We start from the raw sequence: 23,293 nt of genomic DNA, 5'->3' as shown, positions 1-23,293 counted from the left end.
AGTTTTGTCAAGTTATCTTTACTGTAATTGCCTTTTTAGGTTTGACCTATAAGTATAGTGGAGCCAGCTGGTTTTAGATATTTGTTCTACTGTTTCACAATTGATTTATTCAGTGGTACTATATACTGTGCAAAAATGAGTCACTCCTAAAGCACAATGAGGACTGTGTAAGGTTAATAGCATACAGTTATTTTTTTAGCATGTTAAAAGATGATAGGTTTCAATTAGCATGAAAATGAAACATTTTTTAAATTAACTCCTTTGATTAAAAAACATTACGGCTAGCAGAGATTTGAATTTGCTTTTTACTTTTAACACCTACAGATTAATGGTCATTAAGAGCTATCAAGAATTATATATTGTTTTAATGCTGTCACGGCCTAAGTAAATATTAATTGAATAATAGGTATCAACTTCTTTTACTGAATATTTAATCTGTTTTCACATTGAAGAAATGTGAAAAACCTACCATGTTGCCCAGATTCAAACATCCAGATTTAGAAAAAGTCTTCTTCATGCTTCTTCTTGATATAATTTACCTGCCTAACAACTTTGCTTCTGAAAGAAACTTGTTATGTTGCTGTTGCTGCTGCTGCTAAGTCACATCAGTCGTGTCCGACTCTGTGTGACCCCATAGACAGCAGCCCACCAGGCTCCCCTCCCTGGGATTCTCCATGTTGCTACTTTCTATCAAAATGAAAAGCAGTACCATTGTGATGACTGGATTACATCTGTAAGTTCCTTCTTTACTGTTGACATTGCCCGGAATGTTAGACCATTGAGGAAATTACTGAGTGTTTTGTGGGGGAGGTGCATATATACTTGTGAAGTTTAAGCTTTCTGTTTTTAGGTTTAACAGAGTTGTCTCTTCAAACTATTGACACCTCAGGTGAGGGAATAAATGTCTATGGAATTGATGCTGATGACCTGGACAGTCATTCGTAGGACCCCCACCTTCCCTATGAACTGTCTCTCTGGGAGTGTTCCAGTACATGTTGTATGATATATTGATGACCTATCGTTTAACATCATAGCTGGATCACAAAGAAAGTTGGAAAGGGAAATTTTAAACTTTGAAATTTTGTTGGCTTGAAATTTTTGGTGGGTTCCAAGGGTTGGAATACCTAGCATATTCTCCAGTAGATTCCTCTACCAAATCACGTTTACAGATGTTGCATTTTGAGAATCTTACCTCCAAAGAAACAAATATATTTAACCAAAGTGAAAGCTTGTCCCTAGCCAGCATGACCTAAAAAGTAGTTGTTTAAAACTTTGACTAAGTAGTTTTGAATGTACTAATGCTCAGAGTAGAACTACTTGGGGAAAAGAAAAAGTTTTTAAGCATTCCAGATGGCATGTCTGTAATTCCATTGTAATTACAGCTTTTCCCGCCTGGGGAAAGTTGCTTTTATCACGCTTGGAGGGTCCATATGCTAACGGTCTATGGCACCTTCAGCTGACCAACTGGAGGACTGGCTGGCCTTCACATTGGGATCTGCTTACCTAAGCTAGAAAGATCGTTCCGTTTATAGTCTCATATTTTAAGAATACATGCTATGCATTGACGTAACTCTTTGGCAGTGCTGTAAATATTGTAAAATGATAGAGGAGCTAACGACCAAAACTGAAAAATTGAATTCCATTTTTTGACAAGGTTTAGGTATTTATGCTTGTCAACTGCAGTGTTCCAAAGCTTATGGAGAAGAGGATTTGAAAGTGTGAGATCAGTGTAGGCTCCAGCCTGGTGGCCTTGTCATAGCGTGGGGAGTTGATTGAGTTTGACAGGCTTTTGTCTTATGACCTATTAAAATGCAGCGTCTGCAGCCTGTGCATTTATCCTGTGCAGTTAACCTTGGTGGATTTGTTGTTAGCTTATTTGAGAAAAGCCTCCTGAACCACTGTTATTTTTTAGTGAAAGAATTTAGAGTTTACTTCACACAGAAATAATATTAGACTGGTTGTAGATGACTGCTTGGTACCTGGTGAGTTTTACGTTGGGGCTGGGTGAGGATCCCTCGCAGAAGGTGGTTGTGGGATGACTCAGAATTGTACTCCCTGGTATCTCTTATGACAAAGTGAGAATATTGGTGGTGTTTTTGCTGCTGGGAGCCTAGTTATGACATCAGTGGAAGAAACTGCAAGTAGGTATGTTTTTCTTCTCCATTGAACATTCTGTTTAATGATGATGGTCCAAAGCAATGTTCCCCTAACACTAGGAACATCACGAAAGACGGTTATCGAGAAGCTACCGGCTGCCTACCAGTGCACTGGGAACATGCAGTTACTTATTTGCACAACAGTACACCCTTCATGGAAGCACAGGAGCAGATGCGGGGTGGGGAAGCGGTGTGCACAGGAAACACGACATCCTCATGCTGCTTAAGCCAATTTTATTCCTGCCTTTCCCTCTAAATGAAGAAGAAGCTGCAGACCAAGATTGGAGATGTTTGTGTGTGACCAGCTTAGGAATTTAATAAGAATCTTCCCATGCTGTTTTACTCTCCTTTGAAAACATTTCCTCAACTTTCAGAGAAATTACTTCCAAGTTCTCTGTTCCAACTCCTCCAGCAGAGAATAAGGAATACTAATTTTTTTTTTTTTTTTGTCTACTTGTGTAGGCACCAATATTTTTGTTAGCAAAAGACAGGTTTTTGTTTTAGCTTCTTCTGAGAAGGATAAAAAACTGGCAAGGTTTCCTAAGGAACTCTCGGGGCTATTATTATTTTTATGAAATGAATACTTGATGTACTTCTTAAAATATGTCTGTCTGGCTGCTCTAAAAGCTTAGGTGTTTGAGCTTTTCCTGCTTTCAAGAACAGGCTTTGCAGGGTAAGGTGTGGGTTCGTAAAGTATGCTGAATCGGAGGCTAGGAAAAATCATTCTTTTGAGAATGTAGAGATAATCTTAAAGGTCATATGCTAAGAAATAAATTTTATTTTAGGCTGTCTTAATGCTACTGCTGAGCTGGAATAGATTGGAAGGCTTTTGCACCCAGACTGTTCATTTGTGAGGTCAGAGCTATGTGACAGGTCAAGGTGACATCGTCACTTGTGGCAGTGTGACATTCAAGTTGTCTCCAAGAAAGCCGACCAATTTGCTGAGTTCACTTAATGCATAAAATATTTTAATGCATAAGTATTGTCCTCCTCATAAAGTATTTAAGTCTTCAGTTTGCAAACGTCCACTCTGATTTCTTTGTCTCCATCTCTGCATCTCATCGACTCGGTCGTCATCCAGTCCCCATAATCACTGCTGTTTTCATTATGCTTATACAGGCAGATATGTGCATGTGGATTCACATACTTAACCTGCCACACACATTACTTTCAGCCCACAAGGTGCAGCATGTCTAATGTGCTATCTGAGTCTTACTTTTTAGACTTGTGTAACTGGGAGATATTTCTGTAATAGGTGGAAACCTTCCTCTTCTTCTTTATAGCTGCATAGTATTCTGCTGTATTAAGGTTGCATAGTGTCACCTATAGATGGACATTGGTCTGTTACTGTTACAAGCAGTGTTACAGGGAATCATCAGTGCATAAGTGTTGTACATATTCAGATGTATCTGGAGGATACATCCCCACAAGCAGAGTAACTGGTTTATGTACGCATTTGGAACTTTGATAGCTGTTGGCAAACCGACTCCCATTGGATCTGTCCCAATTTACTCTTTTACTGGCAGTTATCTGAGAATGGCCTCTGTTCCCATAATCTTGCTCAGTGATTACATGATTAAGCTTTTGGATTTTTCCATGCTAAATTTTTAGCTTGTATTTATTTCACTATGAGTGTGGTAAGCGTCTTTTCATGGGTTCATACATTTCATGGGTCCTTTGTATTTCTTTTTTTTCCTCTTAACTCTTTACTCATCCTTCAATCGCTATTTTCCCTTTTGGACGGTTGGTCAGCCTAGCTGACAATTTATTTTGGAAGTTTTTTCTTTAACTTTTTATTTTGTATTGGGGTATAGGCTGTTAACAATGTTGTGATAGATTCAGATGAACAGCGAAGGGACTCAGCCATACATATACCTGTGTCCATTCTCGTCCCTTAAACTCCCTGTTTTGGAGTTTTGATGTTGAAGAAATTTATAACCAGGGCTATTTTATTCGTCTTTTTATTCAAATTACTTAAATTTTGCTAGAGAGAAAATATATTTCTAGCAAATACAATTGAGAATGAGAATTAAGTGCTCTTTAAAAAGCGTGATACCTGTTTGTGTTTTATGAGTCTTTAACCAAGATTTCCCATGTGTGACTTCCTGAAGAGCTGACAACGGTGGTTGTAAAGAAAACCATCGTCAGCTTTTCAAACTGGTTGTGATTTCTGAATTTAAATCACCAAAGTTCCGAGTTAATGGCGAGTGGTTTAAATATGTATTGCTGCTCATATTGCTGCTTCTGTGCCCCACTAGGCTGAGAGTAGGCTTCTTTCTTCTATGTTACTGATGTCTGGTACATAGGTTATGACAGTCCTCAGAAAACATTTGTTTGAAAGAAGGGGCTAAGATGCTGATATAACCCACATCCTGAAAGAGGGTAAAACTTATCAGGGGCTCTATTAAATCATGTTGCTTTGGGTTGTAGACCACCAAGTGGTGGTAATAGTTTATGGATTTTTGTTTTTCAGCAAATAATAAACTTTAAGGAATTGTGCTAGATGCTGGTTATACGACAGTGAAGTTGTTTGAGATTGCTGGCAGGATTGCCCAAAGTCTTTGGAGCCAGATGTCCTGGGTTTGGATCCTGGCTCTTCCATTTACTTACTGGTTGTGGGGCTCCGCTCATGCCGTTGATCCTCATTTACCTTCTTGATCCTCATTTACCTTCATCGTGTGCAGCATGGAAGTAATTTTAGTTTCTCCCACAAAGGTTGTGAGTATTAAAGGAATTGCTTCATGTAAAATCTCTAGAAGAGTGTTCAGCCAATAGCTGATATTATCATTTATTGTTATTTCTGTTCTATTAATATCCTTAGTGAAGATACATATATTGTCCCTTCTTTTTTAGAATCCCTATTTGATGACTGTGACCCAGCATTTATTATGAATTTATTTTGTGCCAGGCACTTTATGTATAGCATCTAATTTAACCCTTAGAGACACCCAGTGGGTATGTATAAATATCTCTGTTTTGCTGATGAGGAAACTGAGACTCAGTGAGTCTCAATAGCTTGTCCGTGGTTTCGTGGCAAGTATGAGACAAGAACTGGAATCCTAACCCTGTTCTCTTCAGTTCCTAGACTTGATCTTCAAACCATCATGTTATTTTATCCAAAGATTATAGTTGGTTTTGCACACAAAGAATGTAGCTCCAACTCTGGCCTTTACAAAAATTCAGGGCCCCATCTGAGAGAAGGAATTTGAGCAAACACAGTTCATCGATAATTCTGACCCCACAAGTCAGTGTGTGTAATTGATTAACGAGGAGCCAACAGAATCTGAATGTCTATTGCCTTGATGAGGGTGTGAGGCTGGAGCGCCCCAAATGACAAGGTTTATGTGCATTTTGATTATGAGAATGATGGTATGTAGCTTTGGGATCCTTAATGATTTATGCACAGCCTCTGGTATGCTGAGCTTCAGGAAAGGGCAGCAGTTCCTAGGATGACCCAAGTTGCCTGTGGAAAAGACTTTGCCTTGCTTAGATTTCTTTCTTGACTTGATTCTTAATGAGAACAGCAGAGACTTGCTTTTAACAAATCAGATTGTTAGTACTTACCTTAGGTATTTTGGGGCTTGGATGTTGTGGAGAATAATGCCTTGATTTTCACTTACCCTCCTGTCCAGTGTATGAATAAGGGGAATCATACTTTGAACTCTAAGATAGTTTGTTTCATTTTTATTTAGAGTTGATAGAATGACAAATTAATGGCTTATCTCTCGAATATTAACTCCAGTGTCCTGTGCTTTGCTTAGTCGCTCAGTCGTGTCTGACTTTTTATGACCCTTGGACTGTAACTTGCCAGGCTTCTCTGTCCATGGGGATTCTCCAGGCAAGAATACTGGAGTGGATTGCCATGTCCTCCTCCAGGGGATCTTCCCAACCCAGGGATCAAATCCAGGTCTCCTGCATTGCAGGCAGATTCTTTACCATCTGACCCACCAGGGAAGCCCAAGAATACTGGAGTGGGTAGCCTATCCCATCTCCAGGCGGTCTGCCTGACCTAGGAATCGAACTGGGGTCTCCTGCATTGCAGGCAGATTCTTTACCAGCTGAACTACCAGGGAAGACCATTAACTCTAATACTAGGTTTAAAAAAATTGAACATCTGGAAAAAGTGGAGCATTTGGACAACCATGGCTTTTAGGCATGAGGGTTTTAAATAATTGTAAAGAATGAGATGGCTGGATGGCATCACCGACTCTGTGGACATGAGTTTGAGTGAACTCCGGGAGTTGGTGATGGACAGGGAGGCCTGGCATGCTGTGATTCATGGGGTCGCGGAGAGTCGGACACGACTGAGCGACTGAACTGAACTGAACTGAATAATTGTCTGAGCTGGTTCTATATGTATTCCTAGTTTCTTAGGGCTTAGTTTCTAATGCTTGCCTCAGAATATGCAGAGACTAATAGTGACTGCAAGTAACTGTACCCCCTGCTTTAATTGTTTAAACCATAGGGGGAAGTATGTTATCTCACATTATGGGAAGCGCAAATATGGGACCTGGTCACTGGTAGCATGCACAGTAGACTGGTCCTCTTCTCTATAACTTTTGCAGTGCCTTCTGCTATATGTCACTTTGTCTCCAGGCCTTCCCCCCTCATGGATTATTCAAGATGGTAACAGCATTTCTGGGAATCACATACACAGTGTTTAGAGGCAGGAGAGTGGCCTTCTCTTCTTGTGGCTCTTTCTAGAAAGAGGTGTCCTTCCCCAGGAGCCCACCAACAGACTTTTACATGTTTTCCTGGCAAAGGGATGGGGAACTACCATGATTACCCTACACCAGCACATCATTACCTTGTGGCCTGACCTGGAGGCAGCCTTTACAGGCACGTATGTGGCAAAGAGAGAAAAGCTGAACAAAATATGAGTTCTGTTAAAAAGTAGTGGAAAGGCTGGAGGAAATTCATGCTCTGAATGTAATCCGATCCTGCCTAGACTTGAATTAGCAAAGGGCTACAGTTCATATCTTTTGTATATGTGGGTTTAATTTAAACCAGATGTTTACTTATATCTTTATAGAAATAGTTCTGTCTCTCTTATAGGCCCTTTATCCCTTTAAAAGAAACCAAACAAGCGATGTAATATGTTATTAAGGTAACTAGGGTGGGCAGCATTGAATTATTTAAAAAATAACTCTTGTTTACCCTCACCGTACAGATAATTTAAACTAACAAATAGTCCCTTTGAAATGTAGTTGTGTGTATTTGGATATGGAATATAGCATTTTCTAGACCTTTTGACACTGAAGAAAAATAAACCTACAAAGTAGAGGAATTACTTTCAGTCGGCTCTCAGCCTGCCTGTTTTTGTTATTCCTTCTCCCTCTCCAGATATTTTTCTTCTTTCCTCCCTTTCTTCCTCCTCATCTTCCCTCCTCCCCTTAAAAAAAGAAATGTTGACAATTATTTGAGAAGCATCGCTCTTATTACTTCCTAAGTAGAGTTAGGTGACTGCTTAGTCATTCCTTTTTTGGGGTTGCTGTTTTGTCTTTCTCACATTCAGTGCATTAAAGGAAGGTAGTAGGTGTATTCGGAGAAGGCAAAGGCACCCCACTCCAGTACTCTTGCCTGGAAAATCCCATGGATGGAGGGGCCTGGTAGACTGCAGTCCATGGGGTCGCTAAGAGTCGGACACGACTGAGCGACTTCACTTTCACTTTTCACTTTTATGCACTGGATAAGGAAATGGCAACCCACTCCAGTGTTCTTGCCTGGAGAATCCCAGGGACAGGGAGCCTGGTGGGCTGCCATCTACGGGGTCACACACAGTCGGACACGACTGACGCGACTTAGCAGCAGCAGCAGTAGCAGCAGTAGGTGTATTAAAAGGTCTTTTCTTGGGATCCAGGCTGTTTGGGGAGATGAACATAAGAAAGCGATTGTGTGTATCAGAAAGTGGCTCTCCATATGCTCTGCCCAGTCACAGGGATGGATTAAAAACAGGATTTGTCATACTGGAAAGTGACCAAATTGGAACTGTGTACACATTGCCAATATTTTTAAAGTTTAATTGTCTTTCTTGCACAGTTTTATACCTGTCTCAAAGGAAGGCCTCTTTCCATACCTGTGCCCCCATTTTTCAAGTTTAGAAATGCATGTTCCCCATTCTGTAAATCTTGAATTCCCTAACAAATGGGATCACGATAGAAATCAAAGACCTCCTGTTGCTTGTGATCTCAGCAGAGGATGGGAGCTACTCAGTGGGCAGCAGCTCCTGCCCTCTTCCTCCTGGACAGGGATTTTATTAACAGCGAGGGCTCTTAGAGTAGCGCTGGTTCTCTCAAGGTTTTAAGGAAACATCTGGACCCAATAATGAACATGAACTTCTGCTTGAAGTTCTTTGTAGGAGTGTCTCGATTGTGTATCTTCTTGCTTGGCTTTGCTTACTGTTGTCCTCTGTTTAAGGGCTGGTGTTTTGCTAATGGTGTTAGCATAATATTACAGGGTAGTTTAGGCTAGTGGTAGTGACAGCACCTTGGAGCCTGCCTCCTTTTTTAAACATCAGAAAAAAAGAGTAGTTTCACTTAACACAGCTCTTTACCTAACCTGTGCTGCTCCTCTGTTGATGATAAGTTTTCTGCTTGGTTCTCTGTTAAATGATGTGTGCTTTTTCTCATGGAGCTATTACAATAATGAATGCTTTTGTCAACCCAGATGGAGCTTGCCAACATGGTAATTGTGTCAAAAGCTCATGCCTGTCTAATGGGCTGACTGTTCACAGCAGTGTTCTTTTTGGTTGCTGATAAGTAGGGTGGTCTTTACTTAGTATGTTATGTAACTATATTAATGATGGATTTTAGGTATTTGTAATTAAAGCTTAGTGGAATGAGCATTGCTTGAGTTTGAGCGCTTTCTGGTTTTCGCTTTACCCACCTGGCTTTGTAATCTCAGGCAAATCTCCTAGTCTTGCTGAACCTCAGTTTCCTTGTTAATAAGATAAAATGAAGGTATTAGTCAAGACAACACTCATTCAGTAAATGTTTATCTGATGTCCCTTATGTGCCAGCCTAGATGTTGGGAACGTAGCAGTGAAATAAAAGAAAGATCCCGAGATCCCAATCCTGAAGGGGCTTTCATTTTAGTGGAGGGCTTGTGTTCCATTGCAAGAGTTTCCATTTTAGTGGGCAGTGGTATTTAAAGGCTTATGCACATTTGGAACTCTGAGCAGTACAGGCATGATAATTATGGTGAATGGATGTGCTATAATCATGTTTTCTTGATGGTGGTAATTTGTTCAAGAAACTGTTTTATCAACAAAGAAGGTAGTGTTTAGGTTTGATCTAAACACGAGCTCTTGAAACTATTTTAAGAATGTACTTATTTACATAAATTATATCCACCCTTATTGTTGAATATTTACAATCCAATTAGCCATTTCCATTGTAATTTATCTTGTAATTTCCCTTTGATGGGCAACACTGCTCGGCTTTGAAATTCTTAAAACAGGTCTTGTGAGTGCATTGTGCTTGAAGAGGACTGCTTTGTGGGGCTTGGTGGTGCAGTGTGGCTTATCTGTGCTCTTTGTGTCTGTATAGCGCCTGGTCTCTGGTTTTGATCCATCAGCTCCACTGTGGTTGCCTGGCCAGGTAGTAGCCTTCAGATATGGTTTTCTTTGCGGTGAGAATGCCTTTGTACCTTTCTTATTTGGGGGAGGGGAGGGCTTCCCATGTGGTGTAGTGGTAAAGAACCTGAATCCACCTACCGACACAGGAGATGCAGGTTCAGTTCCTTGGTTGGGAAGATCCCCTGGAGAAAGAAATGGCAATCCACTCCAGTGTTCTTGCCTGGAAAAACCGATGGACAGAGGAGCCTGGTGGGCTACATTCCATGGGGTCGCAAAGAGACAGACACAACTGAGCACACACACATATGCACGCTGGGCTAATTATAGCAAATCGCAGAATCAGTTCAGTCACTCGGTCGTGTCCGACTCTCTGCGACCCCATGAATCACAGCACGCCAGGCCTCCCTGTCCATCACCAACTCCCGGAGTTCACTCAGACTAGATTCATGTTATTCTGTAGTCATTTTGATAGACTGATGTGAATCTTCTTTTGAGGACTAAGCCATTGGCTCTGATTGATTCAGTCTTTGATATAAAATGGACCTGTGACTGCATTACAAAATATAGGTGTACACAGCTGTGTTATCCTCCTTCATTGGCTTTAGACAAGTCACTTAACAAGTCACTCTTCCATTTATTACTGTACAATGGGACTAATACCTACCCTGTGGGATCTTGTGAGAAGCAGAAATCATATTCGTGATGTCTGACCCGATAAGCAGTGAGTGATAGATTTTATGATTAAAATGCAAATAGTAATAGTTTAAATATAAAGAAAATATAAAGAAAGCTGAGTGCCAAAGAATTGATGCTTTTGAACTGTGGTGTTGGAGAAGACTCTTGAGAGTCCCTTGGACTGCAAGGAGATCCAACCAGTCAATCCTAAAGGAAATCAGTCCTGAATACTCATTGGAAGGACTGATGTTGAAGCTGAAACTCCAATACTTTGGCCACCTGATGTGAAGAACTGACTCATTTGGAAAGACCCTGATGCTGGGAAAGATTGAGGGCAGGAAGAGAAGGGGACGACAGAGGGTGAGATGGTTAGATGGCATCACTGACTTGATGGACATGAGTTTGAGCAAGGCTTGGGAGTTAGTGTTCGACAGGGAAGCCTAGAGTACTGCAGTCCATGGGGTTGCAAAGAGTCGGACACGACACAGTGACTGAACTGAACTGAATACTTTTAACACAGTAATGGAAACTTTAGTTTTATATTTCATTGCTTCTGAAATATTTTGACCCCAAATCAGCTTTAGTTGATCAGTCTCCAGATTGTTTCTCACAGCTAAAGTAGTTAGAGAACTGCCAATTATCTTGGTTGGCTTAGAAAAGTATGAGGCATTTTTGTTTTAATTTTTACCAGGACATTGATTTGGCCCTTCAAATGTAATTAGAGAGTATTGCCAAAAGTCAGCCTTGCTTATTTCATGATCAATGTAAATAGTATTTTCCACTTAATTGGTACCAGGAAAATGGTACCTTAAAGAAGAAAAAAGATTTTCTATGCAATATGGAGCTAGTTCAAGTACTCATATAAGAGTCTTACTGGAAGACATGATTTTGAACTTCATGCACGTAAAAATAAGATGTAAGACTGGACATGTATTTAATATAGCTACCTAACTATTCCCTCTTCGGTAGCATTGCCCTCAAGGACATTACTGTGCTCTAATCTCCTTATTTTACTGTGTCTCTTCTCACCTTTGTTCCTCTGCCTGTCCCTTAAATGTCGGTGGTTAGAAAGGTTCTCTTCAGAGCCCTCGAAGCTCAAACTACACTTTTTTTCCCTCGGTGATATCATTGTCACTTGTGCTTTCATTTATCTCTCATGGGATGACAGCTCCCAAATCTGCATCTAGTGCGTCTGTGGTCTCCCTGTAAGACTTGTGTGTCAGGTGGCCAGCTGAACACCTCCACAGACTCCTCAGTCACAATAAACTAAAAATCAAGTTTGTGTAAACCAGACCTTCTTTTCCTTGTGTTCCCTATTTCCATGAATGGTTCTAACATCATCTCAGTCTCTCATGACCTAGGACTTTTCCTGGACTCTTTCTTCTCATTGACTTGCTGATTTCAGATAGATGCCACGTCATGTTCAATCTTTGTGTTGACCATCAGATTCATTTCTTATCCTATATGCAATTGCTTCTGCCATAGTGTAAACCATTATCTTCTCATGCTTATAGTTTCAGCCTCCTAGATACCTTTCTGTTTCATTCTTTTCTCTCATCCTGTACTTATAACAAGGTTCAGTTCAGTTCAGTCGCTCAGTCATGTCCGACTCTTTGCGATCCCATGAATCACAGCATGCCAGGCCTCCCTGTCCATCACCAACTCCCGGAGTTCACTCAAACTCATGTCCATCGAGTCGGTGATGCCATCCAGCCATCTCATTCTCTGTCGTCCTCTTCTCCTCCCGCCCCCAACCTTTCCCATCATCAGAGTCTTTTCCAGTGAGTCAACTCGTCGCATGAGGTGGCCAAAGTATTGGAGTTTTAGCTTTAGTTGGGCTATCCCAAATATGAATTTGATTACTTTACTCCTCTACTTGAAGTTCTTATATGACTTCTCATTGCTTTTAAGTCAACCTCCAGACCTTTCTTAGCATGACATGCAGAACCTTTTGTGTTCTGGCTTCAGCCTGTTTCTCCTACTTCATCATCACCAGTTCACCTTCCTCCTTCCACTCACAACCCCCCACTTCACTTGTACAGTGTGTTATTGTTCAGCTCTTTTGAGTTTCCTGTGGGAGGAGTATTCTAATGTTTCTACACACTTGCCTGTGTCTGGCACATGTTTCCCATTTTGACCCAAATGTTGACTTTTGCAGAAATACTTGTCTGATAACTCTCTCTAAAAATGCCGGAGAAGGCAATGGCAAGCCACTCCAGTACTCTTGCCTAAAAATCCCATGGATGGAGGAGCCTGGTAGGCTGCAGTCCATGGGGTCGCTATGGGTCGGACACGACTGAGTGACTTCACTTTCACTTTTCACTTTCACACATTGGAGAAGGAAATGGCAACCCACTCCAGTGTTCTTGCCTGGAGAATCCCAGGGATGGGGGAGCCTGGTGGGCTTCCGTCTATGGGGTCACACAGAGTCGGACACGAGTGAAGTGACTTAGCAGCAGCAGCAATCCTGGTTAAGTGTTCATCCTGTGCTATTTGAGCGGCGTTCTTTTATCTGTAACCCACTGTCCTTGAAGGTAGTCTTTATTCATGTGCTTAGCACTCGACACATTCTGGTGGTGGTTGGTGGCTTAGTCACTATATTGTGTCTGACTCTTGCAACACTGTGGGCTGTAGCCTGCCAGGCTCCTCTGCCCATGGGATTTTCCAGACAAGAATACTAGAGTTGGTTGCCATTTCCTTCTCCAGGAGATCTTCCCCTCCCAGGGACTGAACCTGCATCTCCTGCATTGTAGGTGGTCTCCTGCATAGCAGGCAGATTCTTTGCACCAGGGAAGCCCTATGCCCATGAAATATAGGCTGACTAAGTGAATGTTTTTACGCTTGCCTATTAGAAGTATATAACAATTTAAAAGTTATTTTTTAATTGAGATATCACCCCTTTAAAGTTTACAATTCAGTGGTTTTGAGTATATTCACAAGGTTGTTCAACTATCACGTCGAATTCCAAAATATTTTCATTACCCCGAAAAGAAACCCTGTACCTGTTAACAGTTGCTCCCCATTCTCTACTCCCTTTAGCCCTTTGCAACCCCTAGTTTACGCCTCGTTTCTGAGTATTTGTCATTCTGGAAATTTTATACAAATGGCTTTTCGTTTCTGGCTTCTTTTACTTAGCGTGATGTTTTTTCAAGGTTCATACGGAAGCATGTATCAATACTTCATTCCTTTTCAAAACTGCTTAATATTCTGTTATATAGACGCACCACATTTTGTTTATCCATCCATTAGTTGGTAGGCATTTGGGTTGCTTCCATTTTTTGACTGTTATGAGTTTATTATGCTGTTAGAAAACTTCATTTACAAGTTTTGGGGTAAACATATTTTGGGTGTATACACAGGAGTGGGATCGCTGAGTCATACAGTAGCTTCATGTTTCGTTTTTTGAGGAATTGCCAAACTGATTTCCAAGTGGCTGTACCATTTTACATTCTTTCCATCTATGTTGAGGGTTCCAATTTTCCAACAACCTCACCAGTATGTGTTATTGTCTTTGATTATAGCCATCCTAGTGGATGTGAAGTGGTATTTCATAGTGGTTTTGATTTGCATTTCCCTAATGATCATCAGTCCTGGGTGTTCATTGGAAGGAATGATGCTAAAGCTGAAACTCCAATACTTTGGCCACCTCATGCAAAGAGTTGACTCACTGGAAAAGACTCTGATGCTGGGAGGGATTGGGGCAGGAGGAGAAAGGGACGACAGAGAATGAGATGGCTGGATGGCATCACTGACTCGATGGACATGAATTTGAGTGAATTCCGGGAGTTGGTGATGGACAGGGAGGCCTGGCGTGCTGTGATTCATGGGGTCGCAAAGAGCCGGACATGACTGAGTGACTAAACTGAACGGAACTGAATGACTAATAATGTTCAGAATCATTTCAAGTACTTATTGGTCATTTTTTCTTTGGAGGAATTCTACTCAAAGCTTTTGCCCATTAAAAAAATAATTCTTTTTTGTTCTTCACTGTTGAGTTGTTAGGGTTCTTTGTTCAGTTCAGTTCTGTTCAGTCGCTCAGTCATGTCCGACTCTTTGTGACCCCATGAACCGTAGCACACCAGGCCTCCCTGTCCATCACCAACTCCTGGAGTTTACCCAAACCCATGTCCGTTGAGTCAGAGATGCCATCCAACCATCTTATCCTCTGTCGTCTCCTTCTCCTCCTGCCCTCAATCTTTCCCAGCATTAGCGTCTTTTCCAATGAGTCATATCTTCACATCAGGTGGCCAAAGTATTGGAGTTTCAGCTTCAGCATCAGTCCTTCCAGTGGACACTCAGGACTGATCTCCTTTAGGATGGACTGGCTGGATCTCCTTGCAGGCCAAGGACTCTCAAGAGTCTTCTCCAACACCATAGTTCAAAAGCATCAATTCTTTGGTGATCAGCTTTCTTTATAGTCCAACTCTCACATCCATACATGACCCCTGGAAAAACCATAGCCTTGACTAGACGGACCTTTGTTGGCAAAGTAATGTCTCTGCTTTTTAATATTCTATCTAGGTTGGTCATAACTTTCCTTCCAAGGAGTAAGCGTATTTTCATTTCATGGCTGCAGTTACCATCTGCAGTGATTTTGGAGCCCAAGAAAATAAAGTCTGTCACTGTTTCCACTGTTTCCCCATCGATTTACCATGAAGTGATGGGACCAGATGCCATGATCTTACTTTTCTGAATGTTGAGCTTTAAGCCAACTTTTTCACTCTCCTCTTTCACTTTCATCAAGGGGCTCTTTAATTCCTCTTCCCTTTCTGCTCTAAGGGTGGTGTCATCTGCATATCTGAGGTTATTGATATTTCTCCCAGCAATCTTGATTCCAGCTTGTGCTTCATCCAGCCCAACGTTTCTTATGATGTACTCTGCATATAAGTTAAATAAGCAGGGTGACAGTATACAGTCTTGACGTACTCCTTTTCCTGTTTGTATATTTTGTATAAAAAAAAAAGAGTTCTTTGTTTATTTTGGATTGGACTCCTCAGATATATGATTTGCAAAAGAGGTGAATAATTAAAGAAACACGGGTAGTACTGATAGGTACTACAACATGGATGAACCTTAAAAACATTATGCTAAGCGAAAATGCAACATATTGCATTATTCCATTTATTTGAAATGTCAAATAGGCAAATCTATACAAAGTGAAAGTAGTTCAGTGATCTCAGTGGGCTGCAGGAAGGGGAGGTTGGAGAGTAACTATTAATGACACAGGGCTTCTTTTTGGGATGATGAAAATGTTCTAGGATTAGAGAGTGGTGATAGTTGTACAACGTTTTGAATATACTTAGAATCATTAACTGTATAGTTTAAAAGGGTGAATTTTATGGTATGTCAATTGTACTTCAATAAATCTTAAAAAAATAAGAATCCAGTGTACTTTGTTGTTTGAACTTTTCAAGTTTGTACCACTTTTAAAGACAGCTGTGAAATTTTCCATTGGTCAAGGCACCAGGCCTTTGAGTACTTTCATCATTGGCAAGAAAGGAGAGTGTGCTGTGTCTGCTGTCCTTGCCTAATTTTTTTTATTTAAAAAATGTTTTATTGAAGTATAGTTGATGTACAGTATTATGTAAGTTATAGGTGTCCAACATAGTGATTCACTATTTTTAAAGTCTATACTCCATTAACAGTTATTATAAAATACTGGCTATATTCCCACTGTTGTATAATATATCCTTGTAGCTTATTTATTTTGTCCTCTGTAGTTTGTATTTCTTAATCCCTTACCCCTATTCTGCCCACCCCCGTCTTCACATTCACCACTGGTAACCACTGATTTGTCCTCTGTATCTGTGCATCTGTTTCTATTTTGTTATATTCACTAATCTGTTTTTTTAGATTCTGCTTGTAAGTGATATCATACATTATTTATCTTTCTCTGTGTGACTTATTTCATTTAGCTTAGTACCCCCCGGGTGCAAATGGAAAAACTTCATTATTTTTTGTGACTGAGTTTTCCGTTGTCTATATACACAGCATCTTTATCCATTCTTCTATTGATGGGTATGGAGGTTGCTTCCGTGACTTGGTAATTGTAAATAATGCTGCTGTGAACATTGGGGTGTGTATAGCTTTTCAAATTAGTGTGTTTGTTTGTTTGTTTCTGATATATACCCAGAAGTGAAATTGCTGGATCACACAGTAGTTCTTTCAGAGTTTTGAGAAACCTCTGTACTGTTTTCCACAGTGGTTGCACCAATTTCCATTCCTAGCATCAGTGTTTGAGAGTTCCTTTTTCTCAGCATCCATGTCAACATTGGTTATTTGTGTTCTTTTTGAGGATAGCCCTTCTGACAGGTGTAAAGTGATGTCTCATTGTGCTTTTAGTTTGCATTTCTTTGATTAATGATGTTGAGCATCTTTTCATGTGCCTGCCTGTTTTTTTTTTTTCAATGTCAGTGGTGCTATGATACTTTGAAAGTCCGTCTTTCTTTATGTAAATTTTAGACAACCAGTTACTTTTAGATTTAATTTCAGTTTTGTTTTCATTAGTTGTGATAGGATTGAATATTAGATGCATTTCCTTCACTCCTATGATGTCTTCATTTGGTTTAGATTGGGACCCCTAGATATTTTTCTATAATCACATATACTAAGAAAATTGTGTATGAGGTTGGGTGGTATGGAGTTTTGGAGTTTTGATTATAGTTTTAGTGCCTTTCTTAAAGACTAACTTACATTGGAATAGTGATGGTGAATTATGGGGTTTAATATTGGAACAAAAAAAAAGATATTTGTGTTCATTTTAATTTTCTCACAATTAGGTACCCAGTAAAGTTCATTTTTATTATACCTAACATTTCTTTAGATATTGGTTTTAATTTGTGAAATTGCAGTGAAATATGTCTCAGGATTTTCTAGCATTATCAGTAGCTTAATATTGTAGCTTAATATCAGTAGCTTTAATATTGTGAATGAGGAAAACTAAGTATAGAGAAAAGTAATTTTCCCTAAAAATCTGGGGAGTGGATTATTTTTTCATAGCTAGATGAAATTGAACAATAATTACTTTTTCTAGAACTCTTGATGATTTGAAGTTTTCTTTGTACTGTAGAATTAACCACAGTTAATTCTATTGTGACGCTAGTGATGGTTCTTTGATTCTGATAGAGATTTCTATACATCAAGGATAGCAGTCTCCATTTTCTCTTATGCTTCTGAAGCTTCTTTTTACAATGTGTTTTCTTCCTGTCATCTTTCTGCCATTCCCCTCCCCACCCTTCTTTACCCTGCCCTTGCCTCCAAACTAAAATGGGTAGAGTTTGTAAAATAACTATTGGTGGTTTCGTTTTGTTTATAGAATAAGCTGTGACCATGACTACTGAAGTGGGCTCTGCATCTGAAGTGAAGAAGGAATCTGACCAGTTTGGAGCAGATTCAACCAAGGAGAAACCGAAAGAAGTAGCAGAAAATCAGCAGAATCAGACATCTGATCCAGAGGAGGAAAAAGGTTCCCAATCATCTCCTCCAGCTGAAAGCCAAAGTAGCCCACGCCGCCAGAAGAAAGAGAAAGATCCATCTGAGAGCCGGGGGATTTCTCGATTCATACCCCCTTGGCTTAAGAAACAAAAGTCCTATAACTTAGTAGTGGCCAAAGATGGAGGAGATAAAAAAGAGCCTACCCAACCTGTTGTGGAAGAACAGGTTTTAGACAAGGAGGAATCTCTTGCTGAAGAAGAAAGGCAGGCCAAGGGTGATGCTGAAGAAACAGCTCAGAGAAAACAACAGGAGATTAAGGTTGACGTCAAGGAAGAGAAACCTCTGGTGAGTAGTCAGGAGACACAAGTATTTTGAGAAGTGATTGTCTGGAAGTGAAGGCTTTGATGGCATAACCAGGTTAACAGAAAAGATTTGTTTTGAACCATTTCCAGATTTCTTGTATTCAGATACTGCTTTGGCTTACTGTATCTGGAATATGGATCTTGGAGGGTCTACCACAACATTCTCCTGTTATTCCTTTTAAAGCTTTCAAAATAAAGCAAAAAAAAAAAAAAAATCCCCTGTAAAGGCAGATCATGAAAAAGTCATATCTATTCATTTTAGCGTTAGACAAGTACTCTCAGGCAAGGATCATCTCGCTTCTTAAATAATACATGCTTTTGTATCTTTGATTTATTTAAGTGTTTAAGGGGTAGGAAGAGTAGATTTGTATGTGTGTGCATTTTGGTTGCCTATGAAGCCTGAGTTTTGCCATGGTTATGTAATTATAATTAGGAGTTTTATTATTTAACGTGATATTTAAATGTCATTACTGGGACATAGTTTCTTTTACTCATTTAATGCTGACGTTGCCAAAGTGGCAAAATAAGAAAATTGGCAGTGGATTGGGGGAAAGATGTGGTGAAATACCCTTTCTGACAAAGTTTCAAAATCTTTTAAAATCTTAGGCTCACAGTGTTTACCATAGATCACAGTTCTTGCTAAAGATCTTTCTTTTATAGTGTGTGTCATTTTCTGCAAATTGGTCACCTTTTCTATGGACTTAATTTTTTTTTTCCCCCTCAGCAGCTTGTTGAAGAAGTAAGTAAGGAGAGAGAAGAAGAGAAGGTGAAGGAAATACAGGAAGCAGAATTTATGGATGAAGCGGCAAAAAGGGAGACAAAGGAAGTGCAGACCAATGAGCTAAGAGCAGAGAAGGCCTCTCTGAAAGCCCCCAAGAAGACCAAAACTGTCCAGTGTAAAGTGACCCTCCTGGACGGCACTGAGTACAGCTGCGACCTGGAGGTGAGTCAGGGTGCTGGCTGGAGAGCTATCTGGATGTGTGGAATGACAGCAAAAGTATCCTCTGCCTTCATTTGTGGCCTGGCCCTGTGACTAGATTTCTGTGTTCCTATGAACTAGTTTGTCAAAATTTAACGTTAAAAAGCAAAAAAAATGGAGAAAACACAGAAGAGGGTCATTATTTCTATTATAAACAGTAGTTCCTGACCCTTTAAGATAAAACGGACCGATGTTCTGTCAGGCTGTATTGATCATGTGTATTGGCTGGTGTCTATTCTGAAAGGGTATTAAATAGCTTGAAATTACCTGTGGCCATAAGTATTTCACTTGAGGAGAAACATTGCAGTAGGTTGAAATTTCAGAGTAATGAAATTTCAGCAGTTTAACCTCAAGTGTTTTCATCCCGAGACAGGTAATAATTTAAAATCTAGCTCATTTAATTAAAAGACACTCTTGATTTGCAAAACATATAGTTGATTAGCACTGATGCTGACCAAAGTCAGTGTAATTTTTTAAAAGCATTTAATGCCTTATAAGTTTATGATAATCCAAAATTTGTTACTTTTCATAGCTAAATTACTTTATTTACATGATGTGTACTTTGCTATGTTATGCTTAGTTGCTCTGTCGTGTCCAACTCTTTGTGACCTCATGGACTGTAGCCTGCCAGGCTTCTCTGTCCGTGGGGATTCTCCAGGCAAGAGTACTGGAGTAGGTTGCCATATCTTCTCAGGGATCTTCCCGAACCCAGAGATCAAATTCAGGTCTCCTGCATTGTAGGCGAATTCTTTACCGTCTGAGCCACCAGGGAAACCCAAGAACACTGGAGTGGATAGCCATTCTCTTCTCCAAGGGTTCTTCCCAACCCATGAGTCGAACTGGGGTTGCCTGCATTGCAGGCAGATTCTTTACCAGCTGAGCTACCAGGGAAGTCATATATGGCATATACTAACATCTAATGTTTGTTTAGGAATTATGTCAAGAGCTTTAAATGGGTTGTCTCATGTAATACTGACAAAACTCTATATGAGATAGGTATTGTTATGGATATTCCCTATCTTCAGTTCAGTTCAGTTGCTTAGTTGTGTCCAACTCTTTGCCACCCCATGGACTGCAGCCTGCCAGGCCTCCCTGTCCATCGCCAACACCTGGAGTTTAGTTAAAGTCATGCCCACTGAGCCGGTGATGTCCTCCAAGTATATGATCCTCTGTCATTCCCTTCTCTTCCTGCCCTCAGTCTTTCCCAGCATCAGGGTCTTTTCAAATGAGTCCGTTCTTCACATCAGGAATACAAGACTTTAAAGAGGTTAAGTAACTTACCCAAATTTCATAGCTAATTAGTGATTGAGGATTCCAGACCTTGACTGTGAAAGTTTTGGACCTGACCACTGAACCCTTAAGATCAGCGCTTCATAGTCCTTACTTACCTTTGTATTAGTTAGGTAGAACTTATTTTACTCATTTACCTACAATTGTTCTCACATTTTAATAGTTTTGAGAAGAAAAGGAATGGCAACAGATGATTAAAAATCCTTAGAGCTCACACAGAGAGAATAATACAGTATGTCTCAGGAGTAGGGGTAGGGACAATAAGAAACAAAAGAATGGTGTTCTGAACTTGACTCAGTTGCACTATTTGATCACATGTCCCTCGTTTTTCCCACCTATCCTAGAAGTTAGGAAGTCTAGATTTTAAGAATGAACTTGTTGATATCATGTTTTGTCACCTTGAATCGTTTACTCCATCTCTGTGTGTCAAACTGAGGCCCAGAAATTGACTTCATCTTTAGAATATAATGTTACTTAGATAGTCTAAAAGGCCCCTGTCGTCTCTGATGTGCTTTATATCATCAAACCTTGTGATTGATCAGTGTGCTTTGTGGTTTAAATCTATTTTTGTTCTCTGTCTTTTTAAAAAAATACAAAAATATAGTAATAATAGAGTTGTATATTCACCATAAAAGTTTTAAACAGATTCATCATTTAGCCATGTGTTTTAGATATTGTAAAAATAAATAAAACACTGAAGATGTTGCTAAAGTGTCCCATCTCTTTGTTACTATGCATTTGTTTTATCATGTGTAAATCTACTTTATTCATTTCAACTGCTATATAGTGTTCTTTTGAATGACTAACCCAGTTTATCCATTCCCACTGGGGAACTATCTCTTTTATATATTTTTAGCAATCAGTGCTTCGGTGAACATTATTATATATGTTTCCTTGTTTACTTGTGTAAGAGTTTATTAAGGTAGAATGCCTAGGAGTAGAATTGATAAAATGTAGTTTTACTTCTTCAATTTTCCTAGATTTGGCAAAGTGGTTGTGCCAGTTTAACTTCCCACCAGCAACCACTGTTTGATTTTTCCACATTGTCATCTTCACTTTTTATTAATTTCCACCTACCATAATGATATGAAATATCTCAAAATTTTGGTTAGCACTTACTTGATTACTGTCAACTTTTACTAGGTTATACTACAATAACAGCCTCCAGATCTTCTGGATATAAAATGACAATGGTTTATTCCTTGCTCATGTTATATGCCCTTGATGGGTTGGGTGTGGGCTCTACTCCATGTCTTCTTGATTTTTGAATCAAGACTAAAGGTGTATCCTCTATATGGGGAACAATGCTCTCACAATAGAGGGAAAAGAAAACAGTGTAACTACACTGTGGTCCTTGAATCTTCTGCCTGGAAGTAGTATATCTTTATATCTATATATATCTATATATCTTTATAGTATATAGTATAAAGTATAGTATAGTATATAGTATAAAGATATACTACTCATATCTTTATATATATAGATATAAAGATATACTACTCATATCTCATTGGCCAAGCAAGTCCTGTGGTTAATAAGTGAGTGGGCAAGCCTGAGCCCATCACAGGAAGAGCTTGGTAAAGAATTGAAAACGTGGAAATAATCCTACAGTTTACTCAAGAGGCTGAGCATCTTTTTGTAAGTGTAGTTTTCTAGGATTGCTCTAGGATTTAAAAAAAAAAAAGATTCTTTTTCAGATTCAGCATATTTTCTTAGTTTCTAAGATTAAACTAGAAAGTTTCGTGAATAGATGGTAAAAGACATGACTAGGTAGTGAATCTTTTCTAATGTATTTTCTGCATCAACTGAGAGGATCGTGTTTTTTTAATCTGTTAATGTAATTTATATTAATGTTTTCTAATGTGAAGCTATCTTTGAATTCCTAACATAGATACTTGTGATCATTTGACATTGATTTTGTATTTTTAACCTATGGTTTTGCATATATTATTTTTAACTTTCTTTTATCAAATTGTCTTCATCAGATTTTGTTATCTGGATTATGTACTAGCTTTTAGAGTTGCTTGCCTTTAATATTCTCTAAAAAAAAGTTTTGATAAATTAGGGATTTAACCATTCTTTGGAGATCTGGTAGAACTTGCCTTTAAAACTGTCTTGGGCTGGTGACCTTTTTCTGGGAAAAATGGAGTTGGGAGGTTTTTTTGTTTTATTAAATCATTGATTTGATTTTCTAGTAGTCTGTTTCTGGTTTAATCAGTTGTAGTAATTCATATTTTTAGTGGAAACTGCCCATTTCATGTAACTTGACAAACCTATGAAGTTGTTCATAGTGTTCTTATCTTGTATTTTTGATTTTGATTTCTTTCTAATTTCTTGTGTTATTTGCATTTTCTTGATTATTTTTGATATAGAGTTAACTATTTAAATCTTTTCTTTCAAAGAAACAGTTTGGTTTTTTTTCTTTTCTGTTTTGTAAATTTTATTCTTTGTTTTTTCCCTTGGAATTATTCTGTTTTTTTACCCCCAATTTCTTGAATTGAATATTTGAAAAAAAAAAATGTATGTTTTCAGGGCTCTAATATTCCCTTCAGGTATCTCTTGTTGGGTGCACAAGTTTTAAAATACTGTACTTTTAATTGTCATTTAATTCCTAATATTTTCTCATCCCATTATGGGTTAGCTTAATTGATTAGAGAAGTAGGGGAGTCTTTATTTCAATGACTGTATTAATTTACAGATTGTCTTTTCAGTTAATAACTAATTAGTAAATATACCATCATAAGAATGAGTTTTTGAGGACAGTAGATAAATCTGAAAAAGCTTACAGCATATAAATGTTGAGTAAACTTTTGTTTTTTCT

The 23,293-nt window shown here is 39.1% G+C and overlaps 1 protein-coding gene across 12 annotated transcripts in view; it reads left to right on the top strand.

Annotated features, from left to right (window-relative positions):
• Positions 1 to 23,293, top strand: part of EPB41L2 (erythrocyte membrane protein band 4.1 like 2) — a 211,987-nt gene that overhangs the window by 82,646 nt on the left and 106,048 nt on the right. For 11 of the 12 annotated variants that reach the window (XM_088840752.1, XM_088840751.1, XM_088840750.1 and 8 more), the window contains 2 exons: positions 17,723 to 18,186; positions 18,928 to 19,146. In XM_088840752.1, the coding sequence (XP_088696878.1) occupies positions 17,737 to 18,186; positions 18,928 to 19,146 (669 nt within the window). In that variant the 5' untranslated portion in view covers positions 17,723 to 17,736. The remainder of the gene's footprint in view (positions 1 to 17,722; positions 18,187 to 18,927; positions 19,147 to 23,293) is intronic. The other variant, XM_088840745.1, reaches the window with a different exon arrangement.

The sequence above is a fragment of the Moschus berezovskii genome, chromosome 10 (assembly GCF_049115385.1).
Source record: "Moschus berezovskii isolate FMDL1 chromosome 10, NW_MosBer_1.0, whole genome shotgun sequence".
In the NCBI taxonomy this organism is placed as follows: Eukaryota; Metazoa; Chordata; class Mammalia; order Artiodactyla; family Moschidae; genus Moschus; species Moschus berezovskii.
The sequence above is the reverse complement of the archived record's forward strand: the minus strand, read 5'-3'. Positions and strand labels throughout refer to the sequence as shown.